The sequence below is a fragment of the Mustela putorius genome, unplaced genomic scaffold, assembly GCF_011764305.1.
Source record: "Mustela putorius furo isolate JIRA1106 unplaced genomic scaffold, ASM1176430v1.1 tig00003834_pilon_pilon_pilon, whole genome shotgun sequence".
In the NCBI taxonomy this organism is placed as follows: Eukaryota; Metazoa; Chordata; class Mammalia; order Carnivora; family Mustelidae; genus Mustela; species Mustela putorius.
Window position 1 is genome coordinate 103599342 of NW_025421987.1, and position 27059 is coordinate 103626400.

General features: G+C 39.0%; 2 protein-coding genes across 10 annotated transcripts in view; one reads left to right on the plus strand and one right to left on the minus strand.

Moving 5' to 3' along the window:
* The window catches only part of NME9 (NME/NM23 family member 9), a 44598-nt gene extending 35078 nt beyond the window's left edge, over window positions 1-9520 (plus strand). For both annotated transcript variants that reach the window (XM_013061435.2, XM_013061436.2), the window contains exons 12-13: window positions 5419-5558; window positions 9343-9520. In XM_013061435.2, coding sequence (XP_012916889.1) covers window positions 5419-5519 — 101 coding nt within the window. In that variant the 3' untranslated portion in view covers window positions 5520-5558; window positions 9343-9520. The remainder of the gene's footprint in view (window positions 1-5418; window positions 5559-9342) is intronic.
* Window positions 1-27059, minus strand: part of ARMC8 (armadillo repeat containing 8) — a 126772-nt gene that overhangs the window by 28657 nt on the left and 71056 nt on the right. For 7 of the 8 annotated variants that reach the window (XR_006609227.1, XR_006609226.1, XR_006609225.1 and 4 more), the window contains 7 exons: window positions 20338-20420; window positions 19943-20024; window positions 16159-16245; window positions 13152-13244; window positions 9341-9490; window positions 7834-7929; window positions 2747-2842 (listed from right to left, as the gene is read on the minus strand). Coding sequence is in view for 4 of the 8 variants with exons in the window: in XM_013061433.2 (XP_012916887.1) it covers window positions 2747-2842; window positions 7834-7929; window positions 9341-9490; window positions 13152-13244; window positions 16159-16245; window positions 19943-20024; window positions 20338-20420 (687 nt within the window). In the remaining 4 variants the exon portion in view is untranslated. The remainder of the gene's footprint in view (window positions 1-2746; window positions 2843-7833; window positions 7930-9340; window positions 9491-13151; window positions 13245-16158; window positions 16246-19942; window positions 20025-20337; window positions 20421-27059) is intronic. The other variant, XM_045088866.1, reaches the window with a different exon arrangement.

The window sequence follows — 27059 nt, forward strand, 5'->3', positions numbered from 1 at the left end:
ACCAGGCATAAGATGCCATGGCTTGGTCCAGGGTGAGGGCAGTGGTGATAGAAAGAAGCAAAAAGAATCAAGATGAGGTTTTGAGGAAAGGCTGATAGGACCCGCTGATAAATCAGATTAATGAGGTGAAAAAGCTGAAGAAATCAAGACTGACTCCCAGGTTTGAGCAACAGGATAGATGGCAGAGGCACTGTATTAAGACAAGAAAGAATAGGAGAGAAGAAATTTAGGTTTAGGGGAGATATTTAAGAATTCATTTTTAAACATCAACTTCAGGAAGCATGAGACAGGTGCATGGAGATGTAAAGTAGGCAGGAGGATATAGGAGTCCAGAGTTCAGAAGACAAGTCTGGAAGTACACCCTCCATGGGACCCTCTTACCTTGCTCCTCTACCCTCTACCCCCATTAGGAAAAGAACCAGCATCTGTAAAGCTGCAAGTACCATCAGGAAAGCTTATTGTCATGGCTTTTGAAGGCCAGTAACCATTACTGTGGTTGTGCTTTCTATTGACGATGCTATGGAAAGTGTAAATACTGTAATGCTTATTCTATTTATCAAAACTGACTACAAGACCAGAACCCAGAAACCAAAAAAGCATAGAGTTGATAGTAAAAGCCATAGGAGTGGATGAGATTCTCCTAAAACAGTGGTTCTCAACTCTAGCTGTACATAAGAACTGCCTGGGAAACTTTAATATTTTTAAAGATTTTATTTATTTGAGGGGGAGAGAGAGACAGATTGAGAGAATGAGTGGGAAGAAGGGCAAAGGGAGAGGGAGAAGCAGGCTCCCCACTAAGCACGGAGCCTGATTAGGGGCCCAATCCCCAGGACCCTGGGATCATGACCTGAGTTGAAGGCAGACACTTAAATGACTAAGCCATCCATGCAACCTGCCTGGGGAACTTTTAAAACCCCTGATGTCCAGGCTATAACCCAAACCTATTAAACAGAATCTTGAAAGGAAAGGGACAAGGCTATCATCTTTGAAAACTCCCTGGAAAATGCCATTGTGCAACAAAGATCACAGACCTCAGGAGGCTGTGTAGGAGAGAAAAGAAGAGGGGCTAGGGCTAAGCAGGGAGGGATGGTGTACTGAAAGCCAAGAAAAAGGAATGTTTCCAGGAGGAGGAAATGGTCAGCTGTGTTGAAGGTTGCTGTAAGTGAGGTGAGATCAGGAGAGAAAATGGTCCTTTGGATGTGGCATCATGGAGGTCACTGGAGATCTTAAGCAGAGAAGTTTCAGTTGACCGATGTTAGTGGAGGCCAGATGAAATGGGTAAGAAAAAATTTAAAGGCGAGGAAGGAGACAGCATGTGCAAAAGACACTTTTAAGAAGTCTGGCTCTGAAAAGCATAGCAGAAATAGGTATATCTCAGTGGATATGGGAAATCAAGAGTAACTTTGAAAAGATTAGGGAGGCTACGTGGATCTGGTATTGGAAAGATAGAGAGTTCCTTGTTGAAGCAGGAAGTTTTCATTCAACAAATATTTACTGAGTACATCCTAAATTCCAAGCATCGTCCAAGGTGACATACAAAAATGTGCACAAAACACATGAAGCTTTGCCCTCATGGAACTTACACTCAGGCATACAAACAAACACATGTGTATCACTATAATTGAGCTACTGCTCCGAGGGGAACAGAATGCAGTAACAATGAATAACTCACATAGATAAGAGCACACAAGGAAGTTGTCAGTTGAGCTCAGATCTGAGAGATGAAAAGGCATGCTGTGAAGGATAGAGGAGAAAATTGTTCCAGGCAGATTAGCCAGCATGTGCAAAGATCCTGAGACAGGAAAAAACATGCATGGCCTTTTCCAGGAACAGGAGTCAGTGTAATGAACAAAGATAAGGAGAATGAGAGGAGCTAGGATACTGATGAGCCAGGTCATGCAATAGTTCATAGGTCATCACAAGGGGGATATGGATGTTATTCAAGGTGCAAAAGGGAGCCAACTGATGGACTGTGGCTTCTATTCTCTTAACAAAACAAAAGGTGAGGTCACCACTAAGAGTGATGAGGGAGAGAAAACTCAAGGTTTAAAGAATGAGAAGGTAAAAACCCATTCTCAAAGAGAAGGGAGGTGTCAGCTTGCAGGAGAATCACAAGTGGGTAGTAAGCAGTGCTGAGTACCCACAGGGGGTTTGTAAACAGGAAATTAACACGAAACCAATCAGGTTGGTTCTATGCCTTTCTCTGCAGTTGCTGACAGGCAGGCAAAAAGAAGACAGACTCACCCACAGCTATGGTTTTGCTAGGAGACACGGACAGAATGAAAAGATTGCCAGGTTTGGCAATGGGCAGTTTCTGGTGGTGACAAGATCCATGGGATGGCTGTGGCAGTAGGTGGCTGAGGTGTTTGTGCAAGCAAACCAGTCAAAGAACAAGTGCCAGAGGTGCCGAGGGTTTAAGAGGTAATGTACATCAGATAGAAGCCTTGAGAGGGAAGACAGGGATGTGGATACACTGAAAGAAAACCAAGAGCCCAAGTCTTCACCGATTAAGAAGGAGGCAATCAGGAAACAACGAAGGCAGGGAATGGGGCAATGAATGGGTGGTAATACTGCCCAAATGGCACAAGCTTCAAGGCCTTCATGTCTGTTTCTTTTTCCTCGGGATGAAAGAGAGTTCCTTGGATCTGCTACAGAGTAGTCTATTCTTTTTTTTAAATCTCTGCACAATTTGTTTTGAGCCTTTTAATGCAGCTACCACAGAGCAGTGAAAGGGACAAAGGCCTACCATGTAATACTTGATTTTCTGCAGGATGTCATCATTGGTCATAATAAGTTCTTTTGCTGTTGTTCCATCTGCTATGTTGGCTAAGATGCACAGTGTCTGGAAAAGAACAAAGGGCCGGTGATCAGGAAAGCTCTGAAGTCTCCAGATGCAAGCTCTCTCAAGAACTTGGGCAATTTCTACCTGAAGCACATGGATTCTCACAGGTTCTATTCTGAATGCTCTGATTTCTTATCTCCTGACATTACTGCCAAGAAAAGTCTACCTTAGACAAAAGAGAACCCAAACATTTCAGTAGTTTCTTTTGGGGCATCACTGGGTAAAGGCAGCTATGTCTTATGTACATCAATCAAAGGGAAAACGTGAATTGTTATTATTTCATTTCTAAAAGAAGCTCTTGTTACTAACCCAACAAGGTTTGTTCAAAAGTGTAGTCTTTTTGGTGGAAGCATCATAGGTGCTGAAACTCTCTCCCTCTACCTCCAAATGCTGCTTGCTCCTGAGCTCATGACCTTCTGGGTGAAGGCCTGTACCCTGGTCCACTAACCATGTAAATTTAGGATTTCATGACTTTTTAAAAACCTGATTAGAGGAACAGAAAGGTAAGGAAAATGTGTGAAGGAGCTTAGTCAAGCTTGGCCTAATGAGACTGGAGGGGGACTATAACATTTGGCAAGATAGTGTGACTTGAAGATAATCACTATATTGGTACTGGGGGGACTTTCCTGTCAGCTGTTGGGAATCTCATAGCCAGACTAGCAGGAGGGCAACGTAAAGGTGAAAGGACTGTATAAAGAATACTGAACCAGTGTCAGTCTTTGTAATTGAGCAAACATCTACTGAGCACCTACAATGTGCATGTACTCTGCAGGGTATCAGGGTCAGACAGGAATAAGACACACTACCTAATCTTGAAGCGGTCACACAATTACATTTCACTGTGGTGTGACAGAGGAAAAACAGGACTGAGAAAGCATGACATGCACTTGTTTGATACCGCAAAGATCAGGGAAGGCTTCTTGGTGGAAGTGACACTGAAACCTGGAGCGCAGTAAGGAACCACTCAAAGATACTGGTAGGAAGTGGGAATGGGGTCTAAATTCAAGTAATTTTCTCCAAATTTAACCTTTCTTTTGGTAGACTTAAACTAATTAAGCTTGTAGATTATACCTAATTGATGAGATTGTTTTCTTACTATGGCCTAAGGCCTCAAATGTAAAGAGTGTGTGGTCTTATTCTTCTTAGATTAATACACTGATCAGAAAATGAGTCCTGAGGTTTGAACCAAAAAAAAAAAAAAAAAGGCTGCCTCTGGGAGGGGAAGGAGTGACAAACATCTTTAGCCTCATCTAGGGAAGAGGTATCCCTCTCTTAACCACTAAGACAGAATATGAGGGGGATTTCATGAAATATTTCCGACAATAGACTTGTTTAGCAAGACAGGCAAGTGATTCCCCTTCTTGGAATGTTAGAATATACCCATGCATCCTCAGGTTTGAACAGTATGGCAGCATGAGCTACAGTTCTAAAGCCCCACAACCCTTACTACAAAATTGGTAAACAGATCAATTAGTTCTTGGGCCAAGCCAATTTAACATATAAGCTAGGGGAGCAGAGAAAAAAGCTACACACACACACACACACATGTCCATGCTTACACACTCAGGTGAACAACCAGAAATTAATGATAAGAGTAGGGAGAGGCAAATTATGGCCTGTGGACCAAATCCAACCCGCTCTCTGTGTAATAAACAGAACGTTACTGGAAGATGGCCATGCCTACTTGCTTACATATTGTCTATACCTGCTTTCAGGCTGTGGCATAGCACAGTTAAGTAGCTGCCTGCCACAGAGCCTGAATGGCCTACAAAACTTAAAATATCTATCTTGCCCTTTGTGGAAACAGTTTGCCAATTCCTGAAATAGAGAAATGGAAAATAGGGGGAGAAATCAATGAAACCAAAAGTTGCTTTTCTGAAAAGATTAAAAAAAAACCCAAAAAAACAAAACCTGATAAACCTCTAGCTGGACTGACGAGGGAAAAAGGAATTATCAATATAAAGAACAAAAGAGGGGATATTGCAAAGAGTGCTATAACCTTAAAAAGATAATGAGAATATTGTAAACAATTTTATGTTAATAAATTTGAAAAAGATGAAATGGACAAATTCTTGAAAGACACAAAATTCCAACGCGGACACAAGAAGAAAAATAATCTGAGTAGCCTTATTTCTATAAAAGAAACAAATTTTAGCTAAACATCTTTTTTATACTGAAAATTTCATTTAATAAAACTCATTTGTCTACCGTTCATTCTAGGTTTTCCCTCTCTACTTTTTTTTTTAAATTAACATATAATGTATTATTTGTTTCAGGGGTACCAGTCTGTGATTCATCAGTCTTCCACAATTCACAGTGCTCTCATCATAGCACATACCCTCCCCAAAGTCCATCATCCAGCCACCCCATACTTCCCACCCCCACCCCCACCCCCTCCAGCAACCGTCAGTTTGTTTCCTGAGATTAAGAGCCTCTTGCGGTTTGTCTCCCGCTCTGGTTTCATCTTGTTTCATTTTTCCCTCCCTTCCCCTACGATCCTGTCTTGTTTCACAAATTCCTCATATCAGTGAGATCATATGATGATTGTCTTTCTCGACTGACTTATTTTGTTTTAGCTAAACACTTTTCCACAAAAGAAACACCAGGTTCCAGATGGCTTCACTTGTACGTTCTACCAAAATTTAAGAAAGAATACCAATGCTTCACAAATTCTTAGAGAAAACTGAGGAGGAATGCCTTCACCTCATGTCCCAAGGCAAGTATTATCTCCATAATCAAATACCAATATCAAAACCAAACAAGGACATCACAAGAAAACTAAACATCAGTGTCTCTCACGAATATAGATGTGAAACATTCCTTACCAAATTTCAGTAAATTGAATCCAACAACATATGTAAAGGATAATAATGACATTTTAATATGGTGTATCTCCCCACTTATTTAGGTCTTTGATTTTTTTCATTATCAGTATTTTGCAGTTTTCTGCACGGAGATCTTGCACATACTTTATGAGATTTATACACAAGTATTTCATTTTTTCTGAGCTACCATAAGTGGTACTGTTTTTAAAATTCCAAATTCTACTTGTTCATGCTAATGTATTAAAAATACAATTGATTTTTCTATCTTGTGGCCTTGGCTAATTCCTTGATTACTTCTAGCTTTTTCTGATGAGTCCATGGCATTTTGTACATAGGCATTCATGTTGTCTGGGAATAATTTTATTTCTTCTTTTCCAATTTACATGCCTTTTATTTCTTTTTGTCTTGTTGCACTTGGTAGCAACTCCACTATGCTGCTGAAGAAGACTGGTAACAATGGACATGTCTTTTTCCGAATATAAGGACAGTAACAGATACGTTCACTATTTTGATTGTGGTGATTATTTCATGGTATATACATATGTCAACATATCACAGTATATATTTTAAATATATGTAGCTTATTGTATGTCAGTATACCTCAAGAAAAAAAAAAAGCTGAATTATCATAGTGTCTGGGAAGAATTAAACTTCCAGCTAGCAACCAGACAGTTTAAGCCTCCCCATCATCACCTACTTCTGGACCATGACCAAAATCTGCATGAAAGAGTATAATTTGAGTCCTGTCAGAACATATTACTGTTGTTGGCCTTTCTTTTTTGCCTTCTTTCAAATCCTGCCTCACCTTTTTGCCTTGCTTCACTTTTCAAGTCAGAGGAATTCTATCTAGGTGAGCCATTTTATAGACAAAATTCATTCTTATGCTCTTCAGGTAAAATAGTTTAAATAAAACAGTTGGGCGTGGAGCCTGATGTGGGGCTTATACTCACCACCCTGACACTGAGACCTGACCTGAGGTCAAGAATTAGACACTTAACCGACTAAGGCACCTAGGCATCCCCAGGCAGAATAGTTTATTTTGAGCAATGGATCTTCTTCATTGTTGTATTCCTATAACGGATATGTTCAACCTAGTATTAAGGATGCCTGAGATTATAGTTTTAATGTGTTAAATTTTTGTTCAAAAGAAAACATGGTTGTTTATTATTGAATTTTAAGGGAAATCACCTAAAATGTTCACCTTAAAACCACTTTGTTAAATCTATTGCCTTTTTTGATCACGAATTCAATTACAGCTCTTATATCCTACCATTCTTACTTCCTGGACTTTTCTTCTGAAGACTGCAGAATTACTCTAATTCAGGAACACAGAGAAAGCAGAGCACGGGTCTGCAGCTAGACTCTAAGTTCAACTCCCCACTGATGACCTTGAGCAAGTTTCCTCCACACACATAAATACACAGCTCAATGAATTCTCAAGTGAACACATTATATAGCTAACATTTATGTCAGAAAGTTGAACATTAGCATTGCCTCAGATCTTGTATCAGAAATTTAAGTTTGTAGGCGACCTTTCTTTTTATGACAAAACATATACTATGTTTAAAATGCTGTAATAAATCCCAGAAAATATAGAAAAGTAATTCTAAAACTGTCCCTGGATGAATGCATAGCCTCTGTATTTTTATGCCTATCCCAAACCTGCCCTACTAAAAGACAAGAAAAAGTAGAAGTATGGGATAGGAATAAAGAACATTAGAGTAAAAAAAATGAAAAACAACTCCAGCATAAGGGATTACTTTATCAGGGTGTTATAGGAATAAGGAGTTCAGAACATGGTGGATATAGAAAGCTGGAAATGATGAATCCAAGAGAGTGGACTCAGTCTAGGATGATTAAAGATGGTATCTCTATAGAGACAGGGACAGTGTTGTACAGTGCATGACACGGAGGGTGAAACAATAGACTCTGGTAATATTTTCTTCTATTCCGGGAGCAAGAGTTCTTGAATAGTTTTGGGCGTGGTGGAGGATCTTTCTCCTCAAATCTTTCTTGTCTCTATAGCACCTTTATCTCAGCACTCCGTCTTTCACAGATCTGAATATTTCAGGAGACTCCTAATGAAGATCCTTTTTGGTATTCACACTCAGAAGATACTTCTCAGGAAAAAAAAATAATTAATAATAATAAAAAAGGAGCACATACCTGCTCTTTGACCTCAATGTTATGCTCCCCTTCCAGAATAAGCGTGACTGCTTGCATAATTTGCTTTCCATGAGTACTCATTATTTTATCTATATGCTGCAAAAACAAGGGAAATCCACAGTTATTATCTGGGGAACAAAGAAAAAGATCACAGAAAGGAAAAGAAAGCTTCTAAGTTAAACAATGTAATACACAACTGCTTGAAAGAGAAACCACAGCATATAGAACTAGATGCCAAAAAATAGTGTTTATTATAGCATAACATTGAATTTTGCTTTCTGTGTGTGTGTGTGTGTGTGTAGATTTATGACTTGAAGTTTAAAAATAACAGACTTGGCCTGATAAAATACAGAATTATATTTTCAATACAGAATCCTCAAACCCAAAGATTTTAAAGAAAAAGGAACTCTAAAGAGGGATGGGAGGGGAGCCTGGGTGGCTCAGTGGGTTAAAGCCTCTGCCTTCGGCTCAGGTCATGGTCCCAGATTGCTGGGATCAAGCCCCACATCGGGCTCTCTGCTTAGCATGGAGCCTGCTTCCTCCTCTCTCTCTCTCTGGCTGCCTCTCTGCCAACTTGTGATCTCTGTCAAATAAATAAATAAAATCTTTAAAAATAAATAAATAAAAAGGGGGGAAGGGGGAAAAAACCAGAGACATGGAAAATAGGGCACAGATTTACATTTGCACCCTGCAGTACAAATGAACGAAGAAGGCGCAGAAAACAAGTGAAGCACAAAGGAACCACCCATGTTTCTTCATCTACCTGAAGGCCACGGACTTCAGGCAGGCTCAAGGAACTACAAGAGGGACCCCAAAAACAGACTCAGCCTCTCCTGCTTTGATATATAACCACTGCTTCCACACTGACATCTTCAGAGTCAATCTACTAAATGTTGGCAGCATGGGGATTGGTCTATGGAATAACACTGAAAAGGATTCTCTAAAGGGAAAGAAGCAGAGGCCCCAGGGATGAGTGACTTAGACATATGAGAAAACACATTCTGGCCAGCAAACCAAGTAAGAACGAAGTAAGAAATCAAGGCAGGCTCATATCCGCTATGGAGTAAGGAGAGGGAGACAGAACAGGCAGTGCAAGAGTGGAGGGTCAGGTGGCTGTATGGTAAAGCAGTTCCCAGATCACCTATGAAGGTGACAGGTCTAGATATTGACTTCTTTTTGGTAAGGGACAGTATTTGTTTTTTTTTTTTTAAAGATTTTATTTATTTATTTGACAGACAGAGATCACAAGTAGGCAGAGCGGCAGGCAGAGAGAGAGAGAGAGGGAAGCAGGCTCCCTGCTGAGCAGAGAGCCCGATGCGGGACTCGATCCCAGGACCCTGAGATCATGACCTGAGCCGAAGGCAGCAGCTTAACCCACTGAGCCACCCAGGTGCCCCAGGGACAGTATTTGAATCACACTTCTGGGCAGATATTGATGGGAGAAGTGCAGGAGAACAGTATTTTGTACTGCATACACAGGGCAGCTAATGTGGAAACTTTTACTTACAGGCCGAGTAGAGAGGAGATTTCTAAGAAGTCCCAATGTCTTCATCAGCACATTCAAATCTGAATCTGATAATAACCGGAATAGCTGTTCAGTACTCAAGCTTCGTAAAATATCGGCTTTTATTTTTTGTTCAGCCTGAAATGCCATATTCTGAAAGGATTAAAGAAGTTTCAAAAATCATGTTTAATTTGCTTTATTAAATTATATTTTGATAATAACTGAAAATTTTCAAAGTATAAAAAGAAGCTGCAGATAATTTAAGTCATACTATTTTTTTGATTCTTGTTAATTACTTACAATTCTGTCTGTCAGGAGAAAGATAACTATCTCCTATATATACTCCTGTATAAGGAATATGACCACTTCCTGATATGGGCATTTGAGTGTCCTAAGATTTGTCTAATAAATATAGAATCTATGGTTTCTTTTTTAAAAATTATTTTATTTAAACTGAAAAAAAAAAACAACCCAACCAAACCCCCTCTGCCCAAAAGCAAACCCAAAACACAAAACTGAAATGAAAAAACAGTTCACTCATTTCTCCCACCCCACTTATCTCCTACTTCTGGCAACCACTGATCTCTCACCTCTATGAACTTGGTTACTTTTCAGAAATGTTTCTGGTTATCAAGTTGCCTTCTGTGCACCATTTTTTTTTTAAAGTAGGCTCTACAATGTGGGGCTTGAACTCACAACCCTGAGATCAAGAGTCAAAATGCTTTTCCCAAGAAGCCACCTAAGCACCCCGTCTTCAGTGTACTTTAATACAAAATTGCTACTAATTACACTGTGCCACTCATTTTGAGAATGACTAAAAAGAATTCCCTTATTATGGATGAAAATAAGTAGTGGGTTTTGTTAAGTTTACTGGCACAGAAACACATACTATATTCACAATACTATGTTGGGTGTTGATATGGCAGGTCTATATTATAAAGGAGGCTCCCCAAAGGGTAGAAGGTATATCCAAGCTACTAGCAACCCCAGATGGCTCGGTTTTTTTCTTGCTCCTTTTTCTCCTTTCTGGACACATTATGGATTACCCCAGTTTAACCTGAAGGTATAATAACACATCTAAAGAAAATAAAAACACAGCAAATGCCAAATAACTCATAAATCAACTTTTGGTAAGTCTTTTGTATACGAGAAAGTTACTATAATATGTGGTTATTCCCATATATTTGTTTTTCTTTAAAGATTTATTTACCCAAAAAAGGGGTATTATTTATTTATTTATTTGAGAGAGAGAGAGAGAGAGAGAGAATGTAAGCTTGAGTGGGGGGAGGGGCAGAGGGAGTGGGAGAGAGAATCTCAAGCAGACTCCTCGCTGAGCCTGAAGTGGGGCCAATTTCACAACCCTGAGATCACAACCTGAGCTGAAATCAAGAGTTGGATGCTTAACAGACTGAGGCACCCAGGTGCCCCCAGGCTTATTTTTCAAATTGAGGAGCTAAACCATGCAAAAGATCAAGTTACCTAATGATGTGAGCAGCATGGCAGAGAGAAATGAGTACTGACTGGGCTGGTGTCGAGAGATCCAAGCCAAAAATGACTCCAGGGTTTTATAGTTGGTGGACAGAGAAGAAAACAGCTGGTTATATGGTGACTAATGAGAATAAGATAGTTAATATGGATTTGAGGAGTGGGATAATAAGTTCAGTTTTCAACAATAAAATTGTACATGTCCCAGGGAGGCCTTAAATAAAATCTCACAGGCCGTTTAAGTGACAGACCTGGGGTATAAGGAACAATTATGTCCGGATCTGTACATCTCAAAGTAACTTCTATTAAGTGGGGCTAAAATCATGACAGTAAGATGAAGTCCTTCAAACTGAAGTATAAAGGGAAATGGAAACTGGGAATTGAAACTGGGGAAATATTCCCTGAGAAGGGGTTTGAAAATGGGGATAGGTAGAAAGTGAGGCTGAAAAAAAAAATTAAGTCCTGGAGTGGAGTTTTAAGAAAGAAAAGTGCTAAAAGCTGATACAAAGTTTAGGAGAATAAGAACTGAAACTACTGGATTTGCTATTTAGAAAATGATTATTTCTATCCCAAATTTGTGTGGAAAGACAACAGATATACACAGAACAAGGAAAAGAATATGGGTTTGGAACAGGTTCAGAATCCACTGTAATCATTTGTTTGCTGTGACACCTTGGAGGATTCATTTATCCTCCAAGTCCCAGGTTTCCAATTGTGAGGTGGATATAAACCAATATAACTTAAAATAAGAATCAGAAATAACAACTGAAGATAAACACATTCCTTAGTGTCTGGTACATAGTAATTAAATTATAACTACTATAATTATATTTGAAGAAATCCATGTCAATTTTAAAGATTTTATTTATTTGTCAGAGAGAGAGAGAGTGAGCGAGCGAGAGAGCACACACAAGCAGGCAGAGTGGCAGGCAGGGGCGGAGAGAGAAGCAGGCTCCCTGCCAAGTAAGGAGCCTGATGCAGGACTCGATTCCAGGACCCTGGGATCATGACCTGAGCCAAAGGCAGCAGCTTAACTGAATGAGCCACCCAGGTGTCCCATAAACCCATGTCAATTTTAATTTCAATATATTTTTAGTAAATCTTAAGTCATACAGTGTGACTTCATAGTTATACAGTTTTATAAATTTAGATTATTATAAAGTATTTACTTGAAATTGTTAAAACATTTTTATTATTTTTTAAAGATTTTATTTATTTATTTGAGAGATGAAGATCAGGCAGAGAAGCAGGCAGGGAGGAAAGGGAGGAAGCAGACTCCCTGCTGAGCAAAGAGCCTGGTGCGGCGCTTGATCCCAGGACCCTGGGATCATGTCCTGAGCCGAAGGCAGAGGCTTTAACCCACTGAGCCACCCAGGCACCCCAAAATTGTTAAGAAATTATTAAGCAATTATGCATCACTTCTGTTGCCCTGGGCAAGTTATTTAATCACTCTGTGCTTAGTTTACTCATCTGTAAAATATGAATACTCTCTAGCTTATTTCAGATCATTATAAAGAGCACAGGAGAAATGAAAAGGCTCTGTCAAGTAGGTAACTCTAGGCAGGTTATCAATACTTCTGATGAGGAAAATTTGTTTTTCCTAAATTAGATGTCCAATATTAAGACCTGTTTGCTTTTTTCTTTTTTTAAAAGATTTTAAAAATTTATTTATTTGTCAGAGAGAGACAGAGAGAGAGGGTGTGAGAGCGAGCACACAAGCAGGCAGAGTGGCAGGCAGAGGCAGACAGAAGCAGGCTCCCAGCTGAGCAACGAGCCCAATGCAGAACTCGATCCCAGGACCCTGGGATCATGACCTGAGCCAAAGACCGAGGCTTTAACCCACTGAGCCACCGAAGCATTCCCGGTGTCTGCTTTTCTTAATAATAAACAGGAGAGGGGCACCTGGGTGGCTCAGTGGGCTAAAGCCTCTGCCTTCAGCTCGGGTCATGATCTCAGGGTCCTGGGATCGAGCCCCACATGGGGCTCTTTGCTCAGCAGGGAGCCTGCTTCCTCCTCTCTCTCTGCCTGCCTCTCTGCCTACTTGTGATCTCTGTCTGTCAAATAAATAAATAAACATTAAAATAATAATAATAATAATAATAATAAACAGGAGAACTGTGGCGCAGAGTGGCCACATGCTAATATTCAAATCCAAAAGCTGAATACTAAGTGTTCTAGGTCCAAGGTCATTAGAGAACTGGGCCAAAATAGCAACATTTATTAAAAAGCAAATTTCAGACATTTCAAACAATACATTCTTTAGTTTTAACTTTGATAACAGCCCCATTCTCTTCACAAGTGATGAGTTATATAAGAGAGTAAAACATACCATTAAAGCCCAAATACCATTCACTCGCAATGCAGGATTTTCACTTTGGGTTAATCCACAAAGTAGTTCTACAGCTCCAGATTCTAAAATTGGCTGTGATTGGAAAGGAAAAAAAAGCACAATTTTAAAGTCAAGTTTGTGACTAAATGTGATTATACCCTGGCACTCTGCTTATGATTTCCTTCCTACTCTAATGCAATTCCAGGCAACTTCTGCAAAGCAGGAAGTGAGGTGAACATAAAAATTACCACAAAAAGGACAAAAACAATTAGGTCTTTCACAAATTCACAACCCAAAATAGTCCCAGTCATTTCTCTTTTTTTCTGTAGCTCTGACTCAGGAGCTGTCCTAATTCTGTACATTCTGCACATGCCTTATGATTCCACTATCTAATTCTACACTCTCCTTCTCACTGTCCTTTGAGACACTCACTTCCTGTGTGGTGTACGGGTGTATCCCATGTGTTCTTTACAAGCTGGGACTGACAACATGGCTGGATTACATGGAACTTACATAACGGAACTATCTTCTTTTCCAGACTGTCAATATTATTCCAAATGTGCTGAAGAATCCATTTTTTAGAACTACTTTCAGGACCATCTCTCAATTGTACAAGCAAAACAGTTGTATACTTTTATGGTCCTATTACATTCTCCACCTAAAATACCTTTAGCCTAACCACTCATTTTATTTATGATCCTTGGCTGAAAACAGGGTTTGAAAATTTCTAAAAAATTAACACCTTTGAGGACTGATCTACTGTCACCAATGAATGCTTAAAAGGCCCTCTTTTCAAGTGGACTCTAGAATTGTGTTAAGCAATTCAGACTTACGTAGGGAGGAAAAGGGCAGTGACTTTGAAGATGCTATTTTGAAGGATACACATTTCTCCACTTGTACAAAGTGGTTTTGTTTCTTTTTAAAATTTTCTTTTTTGAATATAGTTCACACACGATGTTACTTTAGTTTCAGGTGTACAACATAATGATTTGACAGGTTTATACACTATGGTGTGCTCACCACAAGTGTAGCTACCATATATCACCATACAGTGCTATTATAATCCCTGTTATTCCCAAAACCTACTCATTCCGTAACTGGAAGCCTGTATCTCCCTCTCCTTTTCATCCATTTTGCCCATTTCCCCACCTCTCTCTCTTTTTTTTTTTAATTTTGAAGTAAGTTCAAACTTATGAAGTAGCAAGAATAAGGTGCTTCTACCACACAGTCTTTTCCTCAATTCAAAATTTTTAAATATTTTGTCATATTTATCATTACCTCTCTCCTTCTGCATGCCCACATCCACATTATTCATCTTTTCTGAACCACTTGAAAGTACAGCATATACATCATGCCCCTTTACCCTTAATACTTCAATGGGTATTTCCTAAGAACAAGGATATTCTCTTGGAATCACACAGCAGTTATCAAATTCAGAGATGTTAACATTAAAACAAGACTTTTATTAATCTATAGCCCATATCCCAATTTTGTCAACTGGCCTAATAAGTGCTTTTATAGCATTTCCTTCCTCTCAGTTCAGGATCCAGTTTATTTTTAACATAAAAAAAAAAATCAATCATATTACTGACCCTATACCTGAGCCCATCTACCTTACTTCTAACCAGACCTTATCTAAATATGCAGAAAGTGGCTCTGAGGCAATATGAATGCTGTTCAGAGTGATTAATGGTATAGTACTGACTGCAACCAGTTCATTACCATGCAAGGACCTCAACCACCAGAGCAGAGGAAAACAGATGGAAACTCTGGCATCCTGTCTAGACTTTCTCTTCCTTCAGAGTAACTATCAGTTTCTCTCCTTTTGTTCCAATTCCAAGATTTCTGCTTGTTGAGTAACTGTCTCTGAATCTCCACCTTGCTACCAAATGCCGTTCTAACTACCAGCCAGAAGACTACAGGTGTTATAGTGATGAAAGGAAATTCAACAAAAATGGAACTACTAAATAAAGGACAGTGTCTAAACCTCAGCTCACAACTGGGCAGACCAGAGATATTTTAACATGATGAAACTAACTCTGTAAGGTTCCCTCCCTCCTTTATTAAAGCTTATTGTAGTTTTCCCTAGTATAAAAACAATACATGCTCAAATACATTTATAAAATGTATAGAAGGGAAAGAACATCCCCATATGTAATCCCTCCCCAAATAACAATCTAACATTCAACATTAAAAAGATTATTTTCCTGGGGCACCTGGGTGGCACAGTTAGTTAAGCATTTGATTCTTGATTCTGGTTCAGGTCACGATATCAGGGTTGTGAGACTGAGCCCTGAGATCAGCGTGGAGCCTGCTTAAGATTTTCTCTCTCTCCTTCCCTGTCTGCCCCTCCACTCATCCTCTTTCTCTCCCTCTCCCTTAAAAAGAAAAAAGGGTATAAAGACTATTTTCCACCAGTCATCACCCTGAAATGATTTATAATCCTGATTTACAAAACTGACCCTTAATTTATTCTTAATATATATAGTTTGAAAATAATCTACTACTTTTGTAATTACATTTGTAGTTGTAGGCAGTTTAGATTAAGTGTAAGCTATAGTATCTTTTAAATAAGTTTCACATGCCAGGCAGAAATGGGAGAATTGGAAATTAAACCATTTTAAAATGATTTTATTTGCACACACACCACAATATAATTCAGAAGTAGTTTTGTTTTTTTTTTTAAAGATTTATTTATTTATTTGAGAGAGAGAATGAATGGAGGCAGGGGAGAAGCAGAGGCAGAGGGAGAGACTCTTATGCAGACTCCCTGCTGAGTACAGAGACCCACACGGAGCTGGATCCCACGACCCTGAGATCATGATCTGAGACAAAACCAAGAGTCAGATGCTTAACTGACTAAGTCATCCAGGCAGATGTAGTATTTTACTCCAACAGTAGTTTTTACATGTCAATCCTGAAATTTCAAAGTCAACTACTGTGAAAATTATATGATTAAACTCTAAGTAGACTGGGCCAAGTCTAGGAAGAGAAAATCGATACTAACCTCTTTGCTTGGAGAAAATTCAAGAAGAAGATTACATAGCATGGAAGATGCTACTACTAGGATTTCATCTGGTGCATTTTGTAAGACCTATGGAGTTTAAAAAAGGGATGCTATTAATGGTTTGGAATGATGGAAGCGAGATCATAAGAACAAATGAGAACCAAAAACAATTTATCTTTCAACTTGGCTTTTCATATTGGATAGTTAGGAAAGATCCACTTGTAATCATGTCAAACTTTACCTGGTGCTCTAATTATGACTAAGGCCCTCACACTATCTTGCTGGAGAAGCTACAGCCCCACTGCCAGGATGGGAGGTGCTGCACAGAAAGAGATAAACACATAAGTCAGCGAGGGGGTGCTCTGTATGAAAAGTGTGAACAGCACGGGACTGCTTTAGGACAAGTTAGTTAAATTTACCCCATTGTATCAGGCCACTTATGAAACCACAAATTGCCCCAGAGCCTGAAACATTCTGATTTGTATGTCTCTAGAAGGGCTTGTTTGACCAAAAGCAGGGGTGAATCAAGCTACTATACAGCTAGGGCAAGGTGGGGACTGGTTTTCAGGACTGGAATCTCAGTCCTGGTTCCAACCCTTCTTTTCACTTAGTAGATGTGTGAACTTGAGCTTATTTCTTAACCTCTCTGAGTCTTTGAATTGAAGAAAACAACACTTCCTTGACAGGAGTTTTTAAGATTAAATGTGATATAGTGAATATTAAGGGAAACAACATGACATGCGGGTGAAGAACACAGACCGCCTGAATGCAAATTTCAGCTCAAACACTAAATAAGTATATGAATTCCTTGGCTATAAAATGGGGACGATGGTATTACCGTGAGAATTAACATATAAAAAGATTTTAGAATAGTAACTGGCACATAGTAATGGCTATAAAAATAGAGTTTTTACAAAGGTAATTCATTGTTGTAATTGTTATCATCAGGCACGTAGATACAAAGCAAACTAACTGCCATGGACTCTCACTCAACTCAGAAGACAGCATAGCACAATGACAAATGTTAGTCACCATTAGCTGTTATCAGAACCTGTTGTTTCTAGATTCCAAGAGTGAAGGCTCATAACCACCACCACTTTTATGTAATATCCACTTTAACTAAATCTTCTGTATTTGGGATCAGATCAGGATCAGACTCATGATCCCAAAAGGAATCTTAGAAACTCTCTGTTACGCAAACTGGAAATGGATCATCACCAAAAACTTCAGAGAGTTAAATATATTACCTGCTTTCTTCAGCTAAATCAAGTCCAAAGTTCCCAAGTTAATAAGCAATAATTATAAAATAGATAATAGTTATCTTAAGATACTGCATTTTAAACTCTCCTGTGAACTGTCAGCTAGTCGATGAAAATCGAAACTCATATACTATGAGTTTAGTTTATGGATCCTGATGGGTGTTTGTCACAACCCCTTCTGAGATCATACAACCCTTCCCTTCCTTTGCCATGCCCTTCCTTTATCCCTCGGGTACTCACCCTACCTATTCTTTAAGGCCATCCCCACTCCAGAAGCCTTCTTGAAGCCCTTCCAGTCAGAAGTCTTCTCCTGGGACCCTTATTACTACCTACTATTCAAATTCCTTGTGCAGCCATGCCAATCTCCTTTTCTATTTACAAATTTAAGCTTCCTGAAGGACTAATCTATGGTCTAATTTATCCTGGCCCATATCAACTGAATGGCACTGCACAAAAGGGGTGCTCAATGAACATTTGTGAATTAAGAAAAATAATCATTTTCTAAAACTATACTACTTAGAATCATTGCTTGAAATAAGTGAGTGCTTACCAATGCAATTCACTTTAAAAATACTACTATTTTTGCTATATGGAGACTAATGTGCTTTTATCAACTTTTTTTTTTTAAGATTTTATTTATTTATTTGACAGAGAGAGATGACAAGTAGGCAGAGAGGCAGGCAGAGAGAGGAGGAAGCAGGCTCCCCGCGAGCAGAGAGCCCAATGCGGGGCTCGATCCCAGGACTCTGAGATCATGATCTGAGCCGAAGGCAGTGGCTTAACCCACTGAGCCACCCAGGCGCCCCTATCAACTTTTATTTTCCAATGAGATAACAATGATAAACTAAAACAGAATAGCTATCGAAATTTTAAAAGCATTTACTCAGTGCAATATAAGAGGACATTGAAATTCACAAGCTGACATCTAATACTGATCAAATAGAATTTCAACAAAATAAGGACCAAAAAAATCACAAATAAAATTTTTAATTAAAATGTAATGCCTACTCTTCTGTAGTTTGCTAACCAACAGCTGAAAACATGGCAAAGCAAAAAGGGGGAAAAAAATCAATAGACATGCAAATAGCCTTGAACTACGAAAAACCTAAAAGTATCTAGATAAATTACTGACTTACTTCCAAGCTCAAGCTTTTAGTATTATACTTTGTACAACAAGGTAGTAGTTTGATAGTAACTATATTCACAGGTACCCAAGTATACAAAATCCTTCTAGATTGCCCACCAAACCTTAGTCCAGGTAGAACTAGCTAGAAACAGTATGTTGCCCCATTTCTGAGTCATACGATAAAGGGATAGTGTGCTGAGCAATTAGAGAAAATAGCTCCAGAGAAAATATTTGGAAGTTATTTTGGGAAATAGAAGAGCCTTAAAAAAAATTTTGAGCGGACAGAATCCATAAATCAAGATTAAATTGTTATGCAAAAGTTATAATCTAAAATAAGAAAGAATGCCCATAGCAAAATAGCTTTCCTGAAGAGAGCACTGGTCCAGCTCTTTCCACCTGGTGATCATACCCCCAACACCCTTTCTACTACGGTCACGAAGACATCCTTATGCTTCCTTTACGGACCATGTGTAGTATTTCACTCATGCTATTCCTCTCTCTGGAAAATCTTCCTGCCTTCCTTTTTCCTTCAAAGTCCACTTCATATTTTTCCTGCCTGAAGCCTCCCCTGGCTATTTTCTACCACAATGATGCCCCTACTGTAACCCGAAGCTTTAAGATGAGGGCAAGAGCTCTGGAGTAAAAATATTCTAGTAGCCTCACTGTGCCTAAGAGATTTTCACAGTAGGTAATAAAGACCAAAAACCAAAACCAAAACCTTAAAAAATTCTGCTGATTAAATGCAACGTATATGATCATTGAAAAAGAAAGAAAGAAAGGAAGGAAGAAAATAAGAAATTAAGAAAGAAGATGGACCAGAGACCAACTTGACCCACAGTTCTGTAATATATCAGGGAATAACATAAGCAGCAACCTAATGCCTCATCTAAGTCTTGATTCAGATTTATTTGACCTCAACCACTTTTTTGTTGTTGTTTTTGGCCCTCAAGGAAAGACCTAAGACCAAAGAAATTATTTTGGTGAAAGAGAAATAGGAGATAACATTGTGGTAAAAAATATCCAGGGATTGCCAAAAGATTAAGAACAGGTTATACCTTCCCATGACTGATTCCTTTCCTTTTTACAAGTAAAAATTACAAAGATTCTGGAAGAAGTCTAAAGTGTAATAGCAAACACACAGGGAGGTCAGATGAGTAACTAAAGTTTTATTTAGTTAAAAGAAAACTAGGCATCTGCTTCCCTGTCACACTTGAGATGCTGACCTTGGAAACATGTTCTACAGATCTAAAGATGCTTAAAACATCAGATCTGAGGAGGTGAGTATTCAAAATCTTTCACACAAAAAAATAGCCATACTCCCAGACCAGGGAGTATTATCAGCTACTTTGGCTCACTACAAAGGCTCTGTGGGAATGGGTGCTACTTGCTGGTTTCTTACCTTCATTAAAGGTTTCCACACAGCGTGATCCTGGAAACTGGTTCGAAGCTGCTGCACAGATCTAGATAAACTGTGCAAACATCTACAAAGAATAATCAAAATTAGCTTCAAAAGAAGCCAAAACTTTTACTTTTCAAACACACTGCTTTGGCATTTCACTAGTTACTAATATGCACGTCAAGTATATCTATAGACATTGTTAATTCAACTACTTCAGGACTTCATGGGCTTTCCAGGCTAGCTTCTCTGTGAAATGACGTTACACACTGCAGAAGTTCACCCAAGAATACTTTTGAGTAACATTTGGATTCTGCGCTTACTTGGTGAAGGTCCGGAAAGGAAACAGGTTAAACACACGGCAAAGGGTTTTTATTCAGACCATTTAAAGCTCATACCTGACGGCAGCTAACCGCACCTTGACACTAGACTCAGACAAGCCAGTCACAATTCGGTCCATCATATTTTCAGTCTCAATGATCTGGAGAAAAAGGTTAATGCTGCATAAATAACAACACGAAGAGGACAAATTTCACTCTTGTAAATGCAAGTATGTTAATATCCATTAAAAGTTTAATGTTTTTAGCAAGAGTTTTTACCTCTGGAACAATCGTTTTGTGGTGTGGCAGACAGCTCATCAGAAAGGAAGGACTATCCACTAAGAACTTGCCAGACTGAATGACAGGCATGAAGGGGCAAATTATGTTTATTTTTAAAAAATACTTAAAACAGTAACTAGATGGCATAAATATTGCAGAGGTGTTACATAAACAGTATTGAGAAAAACTAAAAGATGTAACTGAGTTATCACTAGGCAGGTTCCTGCCAGAGTGAGATTCTAGAAAAATTATGGTTCACACTCAGCCCCTTATGAAATGCAACCTGTGGGTTTCTGACAGAGCCACCTTGTGGCTACCTTCTTACCAAGCAAAAGGAAACTAAGTTAAATATTTTGAAAAGTAATCCTTGCCATCTCTTTACTGTAACACTAACTCCTGTTACATTTAATCACCATAGTCACAATTTTTTTAAAATTTAAAAATAAGATAGCATGTAATTTTCCTTCATTAAGCAATAGACAGATACAAAATAAATATTATATGGAAGAAATTAAGCTTAATTTGTGTGGTCCTATAGAAAAACCACCTATTAGAAAAAAAGCTAATACAATCAAAACCAAAATGTTAACAAAAACAACTAACATTTGTTAAGTACATCAATGTGCTGAGCATTGTGCTACTACGCATATTACATGATCTGATTTAACCCTCTTGCAGGCATTATTATAATTATTCTCATTAGCCTGTTAGGAAACTGAAGGTTCTAGATGATAGAGTTTGCCTGGGATCACAAAGCAGAGAGGAACTCAGGCATCTGACTCCAGACTCCTGATTCTTAGCCATGCTTGTAATACGGCCCTGGTTAGAGAACTGTGCTCACAAGGTAGTCCCCAACATGAGTGACAACGTTAATGTGAGTCATTACTCCCACCTGGAAAATACCTCACTGGGAGGTATGGGGAGATCACCTGGGGAGCTCCTTAAGCTGTAGTCCTCTTATCCCTTCCCTTCCTTAAACAGACACAAGGCTCTGCTCATCTCTCATTCTACATATGACAATGCTGGTACTTCAAAATCAGCTTGATATTCCCTAATCTAAAATTCTTTATTCCAAGAACAAAGTCGTGGTGGGGGTGGGAACACAAGATTATCCTCCGAGAGCTAAGAAATGTTATTAGGCTGGCTCCAGATGCTTAGGAAACCTGGACATGACCAAGAATTTAACGAAGCTTCTGGATAATGTTTATTGGCCACATCCAACCAAAGATGTAAATCTGCCAAGGGTCAGGACAAGGGTAGCAATCATTAGGCATATAGATTTGCTCTATGATCCTGACCAAATTATTTGACCTCCGTGGGCCTTCAGTAAAACGAGGGGCTAGAGCAATTATTATTCTACCTTCAATCATTTGCAATCAGCATGTAAAGAAAAATCATGTTTGCCTGGGCAAAACTATCATGTTATCCAGAAGCAACATGGGAAGGTAGAGTAGAAGAGACGAGACAGTACAGGCCTAGTTAGATAAGGAGTCATAAATCAGGGAGCAGGCTAGACTAAGAGCAAATAGGGCACAGCTCCTATTTACAAGGCCACATTTACTTATTCAGTAAATATGTGAGTGCCCACCAAATGCGAGGCACAGTTTTAAATCTTGAAGATAAAATGGTGAGGCAGAAAAGCCCCTGTTCCCACCAAACTTACAGTGTAGGTTAAGCGAGTGCAATGAACTACTGAATGAGTGCTATAGCACTTGCTGTTAGCAAAAGCACTTTAGGAATGACAGGAGCAATAGGGCTTAAGGCAGACAGAATGAATTAAGTGTCCACAAAGGTAAGTGGGAAAAATACCCACTCTCAGAATGCTGGGAAATGGCCATTAATGACCATACCAGACAATACTGAGGCTTAGGCCAGCAGACAGTGGGGAACTATGTAAGCAGCCAATCATTATATAGAGCACCGTTTCATGCTTTAAGTTTCCTGGGGGTGTGGGAGCTAGTATTCTGGAGCTAGAGAATAGCTATAAACTGGCTGGTAAACCTTTCCCCTAATTTAGGATATAAAACAGTAGGACTATTCGGAGGTATTTTTCTCTTTCAGGCACAAGGTGACCCTTCTTAGGTTACAATCTATCAAAAAACGTCTACAAGTAGGAGGCCTGGATTTGTATTCAAACTTGTTGTGGAGGGACTTTAGTAACCCTGCCAACATCTTGGAAAGCCCATTACTTGAATGACTGGCCCACCTTTTCTATCAAGATACCAGTCTGGGAGCAAGAGGGTGAAAATAATGCAAAATCAGAATGTGAACCTAGGATTCCAATCCAAAAAGGTATCCTGAGAGGCTATGTGAATGAGCAACATAATCTAACTGTGATTTTGTATTCTTTAGGGTATTCAGATCATCTGGTAAGGGATAAAGGAGCAATACAGTGAACATACTGACCAAAATAAAGATTAAAATGAGATTACAAAGCAGAGAAAGGTTTGGAATCACATTCAGAGAAAAAATTTTTAGGTCAGCTGGGAAGGAGTTGGCAGTGGCTGTTGCCATAGATCTCTGACCCACTGAAGGTCTAACAGCACCAGATAACTTTTTAGACCTGGGCTGGAAAGGCAAGCACAATAAAACTTGCTCTCCATGGGACATTTTTTTTTTTTTTTAAGATTTTATTTATTTATTTATTTATTTGACAGACAGAGATCACAAGTAGGCAGAGAGACAGGCAGAGAAAGAGGGGTAAGCAGGCTCCCTGCAGAGCAGAGAACCCGACGTGGGGCTTGATCCCAGGACCCTGGGATCATGACCTGAGCAGAAGACAGGCTTAACCCGGTGAGCCACCCAGGCGCCCTCCATAGTGCCTTTTAACAACTATACTGGGCTACAAAGTCTTGATAATGACAGCTAAGTCCTAGCCCCTGTAAAGGATCTTAGGTCTTTCCAGAATACAAGAACAATGTCAAATAAAGTTTCAAATTGTTCTGCCTCATGGTTCTGGTTGGAGATTCCTCAGCCACAGTTCAGCAAACTTGCCCTGTGGCATAGCTTATTGAATTTGCTTTAAAAAATAAATAAATAAATAAATAAATAAATAAATAAAAAGAAAGGAAGGAAGGAATAAAAGGAAGAAGGAAGGGTGGGCAGGTGGGCAGGCCCTCTGTTACACAGACACCGTGCCTGGCCAGGAGTATAAGAGGTGGACTGAATCTTCAGAGTGGAGGCACCCTTTATCTCTGCTATTCTAGTGGATTGGGTTGCAAATTTAACTACAGAATTAAACCACATAAAAATGCTGCATCATAAACTGATGAAGTTTTAGGTTAATGGACTAGGCGCTAAGTTCTCTCTCTGCTGGTGTCTTTAGTGCTCATGACTATATGTTTTTGCTAAGCTTTTTTCTCTGACACTGTAGCTCTTTGCAGGGGTAGAAAAGGTCCCTGTCATTGGGACAGAAGAACCCTATGGCCTGTGAGAGAAAAGGGCAGCAGGCTAGAGGGTCATGGGGAAAATGCAGAATCCAGATAATCCTAAGGTTCATGGCACACATTGGAATGTTCTTAAGATGAAAATGGCATTGACTTACAAGGGAATTCCCTAGCCCTCCATAAGCCCTACTGGACTCATACCTTAGCTGTGGCCAAGTCATATACCACCCATTCCTGAAAGCCTAAAAAGAACTGGAAGAATCAGAGTTAAAAATAAGGCCCAACTATTCTCCCAGCATGAATGAGAATGAAGCATTTTCCAGGTATTAGCAACTTCAGATTGGACCTTGAACTGTGATCAAAACAGGTCGAGCAGAGAATGTAAAAACCAGGCAAATTCTTACTGGTGTCAAGAAACTTCTCAAACAATTCAAAGTGGGTTGACTTGGGGTCAAGGGAGTTGGGATTGTAAAACAGGCATTTTCTTAACATCAATTACTTATACTAATGTGCACAATGGTCAGGCAAATACAATTCCAGGTAGGCTTTTGTGAAAGGTTCCCAGAAAGTCTTCACAAAAAATGACAAGAGAGAACTGGCTAGAAAGAGTAAAGACTTGGAACTGAACTAAGATTTAAGTGGATAAGGTAGCAAATCCAGAAAATCTAGTTACAGGAGCAGAGACTAAGCAGCCAAGCAAGATGCAGAACAGGGAGGTCAGAAAAAAGAGTAGGTCTGGCAAGGAAAAAGGGTCTACAATGGACACTGCACCCTGTTGGGTATGGATGGCAACCCTTTCAATTCATAAGTGTCAATGTAGACAAGTCCCAGGATACAAAGTTGAGTCTTGCTGACCAGGGGTCACCTATTTAAGGTCCAGCTCCTCATAAAACATCTTTTTTTGAGCAGATGAGCTCTATGAACACAAGGTCTGATGTCAGTATAGTCAAGAGACTGGTTTTAGAAACATGGTAGAGGAAGGAGAGGGGTTATGAGATAACAAGTTAGATGCTAGAGTGAGATAAGCATGTACAACTAGCTTATCCAGTAGCCTGAATAGAATCAATAGGGGCCTGGGGATCCAAACTTAAAAATGGAAAACCAAACTTTCCCTAGGTTTTAGGAAGTGGCCATACTGATTTTATCAAAAAATACTTAACTAAAAGACACGATGCCATGTATATAATGGAAATGCACTTAATATTTCTAATTCCTGAGTACATCCTTATACCCATTCCTTTATTAAAACAGAAGAGCAAAACAAATACACCCCAACAGTATACGGCCTTCCACAAATCAACCTAGGGGCAGCTGCTATGCTTTCCTAGAGAGGTTCACCTGGGAACCCAAATCCTCAACTGCTTTCTTCTCAATGCCACTGACGGCAGCAGACATAACTATCCAAAGGAATTAAAAATATGTATAGTTAGGTTTTTAATTGAGTAATGTTAAAATCTTAAGGGGTTTTAGAAATAAACTCCTCCTCAGTTCATCACTGAGGTCTTTGAAATTAAAAAAGATTAAGTTCTTGGTCAAGGTTCTCCAGGCAAACTGGGACAGTGGTAGGGCTCCACTGGGTTTTCTTACTAATAGTGTGAGGTCCATTTCACTTGCTGTGCTAAAGGATGAAATTTTTGCTTAACCTTAGTAACTAAATTGAGATCTGACTTGGAAAACTGGGAGAAAAGTAGTTAAAAAGTTACCAGTACTTAGAAAGAAAAGAAAAAAGAAAAGAAAAGAAAAGAAAGAAAAAGAAAAGAAAAGAAAAAGAAAATGTTATCAGTACTGTGGAAACTACAGCCTATATGCTGACATCCTAGGCTGATAAAAATTAATATACTATACAAGTAGTATACAAGAGAGGTCATCATTAATAAACTGAAATGACAAAGATACAATTCATAGGGCCCCCAAAGAGAGAGAATAAAAATCAATGATTCAGCTTTAGTTGGGGGTAAAAATGCCAAAGGTGGGAGAGAATGGAAGCCAATGAAGAAAAGGTAAGCCAAGGAAACACTGTGAAAAAAGCCACAAGAGTGAGTTCCACTGATTTTTCAACTCAGTTCCCTGATGACTTGATCTCCATTCTAGAATCAGTGTCGAGCTTCTGTAGATACTAACTAAACAGAATATTCTACTGTTCTCAGGCCATAAGCCCCATCTGTTCTGGATAAGAACTGTAGGCTTTCCCACCCACAGTCTATTCTATGTAGTATCTTTGCTGTTGCTGACATTTTCCTCAAATAGTTTTTTTAAAAAAAGGGTAGTTTCTACCAAAGGCTCTTTTTTTTCTAAAAGATACACAGCTTCTCTTAGGACAAATAGCTGATCAACCCATTATATTCCTGAGTCTCAGAAAACATTTTACGAAGTATTTCTTCCCTTCTCTCAGTCTTCCATTGCTACCCACTCCCACATTCATATCAAATTTCTCAAACTCCATGATCTTGGGACATAGAGGGTAGGAGGAAATAGTTAACTTCTCTCAGCCAGAGAAGTAAAAGCCAAAACATCCCAAGAGTTGATCTACAAGGCCTCCTTTTTGTCCTTTTTCCTAAAGACACTGAATTAAATTAACATCTAACTCCTCTTACAGGCCAAATGGGAATGGTATCACTTCATTTTAGGAGTGGAGGACAAAGAAGAGAGCTCGTTCTTGCAGTGGACATATTCTTAACCTTCTAGATTTCATTCTTGCTTTTAAGTCTCTTTAAGTGGTATTTTGTAATTTGTACCTCAGGACCTTTTTCTCTTCTTAAGAGCTAAGCAACTTAAGTGTTCACTAATGTTAAATATTTAGAAGAAATACTGAAAGTTCTAAACTTCTCTACACTTTGGAAAGAAGTTGGCCCAATGTCTCCTTCTCATAAAACCAAACACACCGTGTCAGAAACACTTATGACATCTAAAAATAAATCAATACTTTCTCAAAAAATATTTCTCTACATATAAAAGTTCAAAAGTTCAATTTTAAAAACTCAACTATCAGCTTAATGGCAAAACAAAACATAAATAGCTGCTGAATTCTATTCTTTCATTTTAGCACATAAATAAAACCATTAAAAAAGTTACTTTAAATAACAGGACTAGAAACTTCCCCTCCACCTTTTACTGTTTTCCAGGGATCTGAATGAC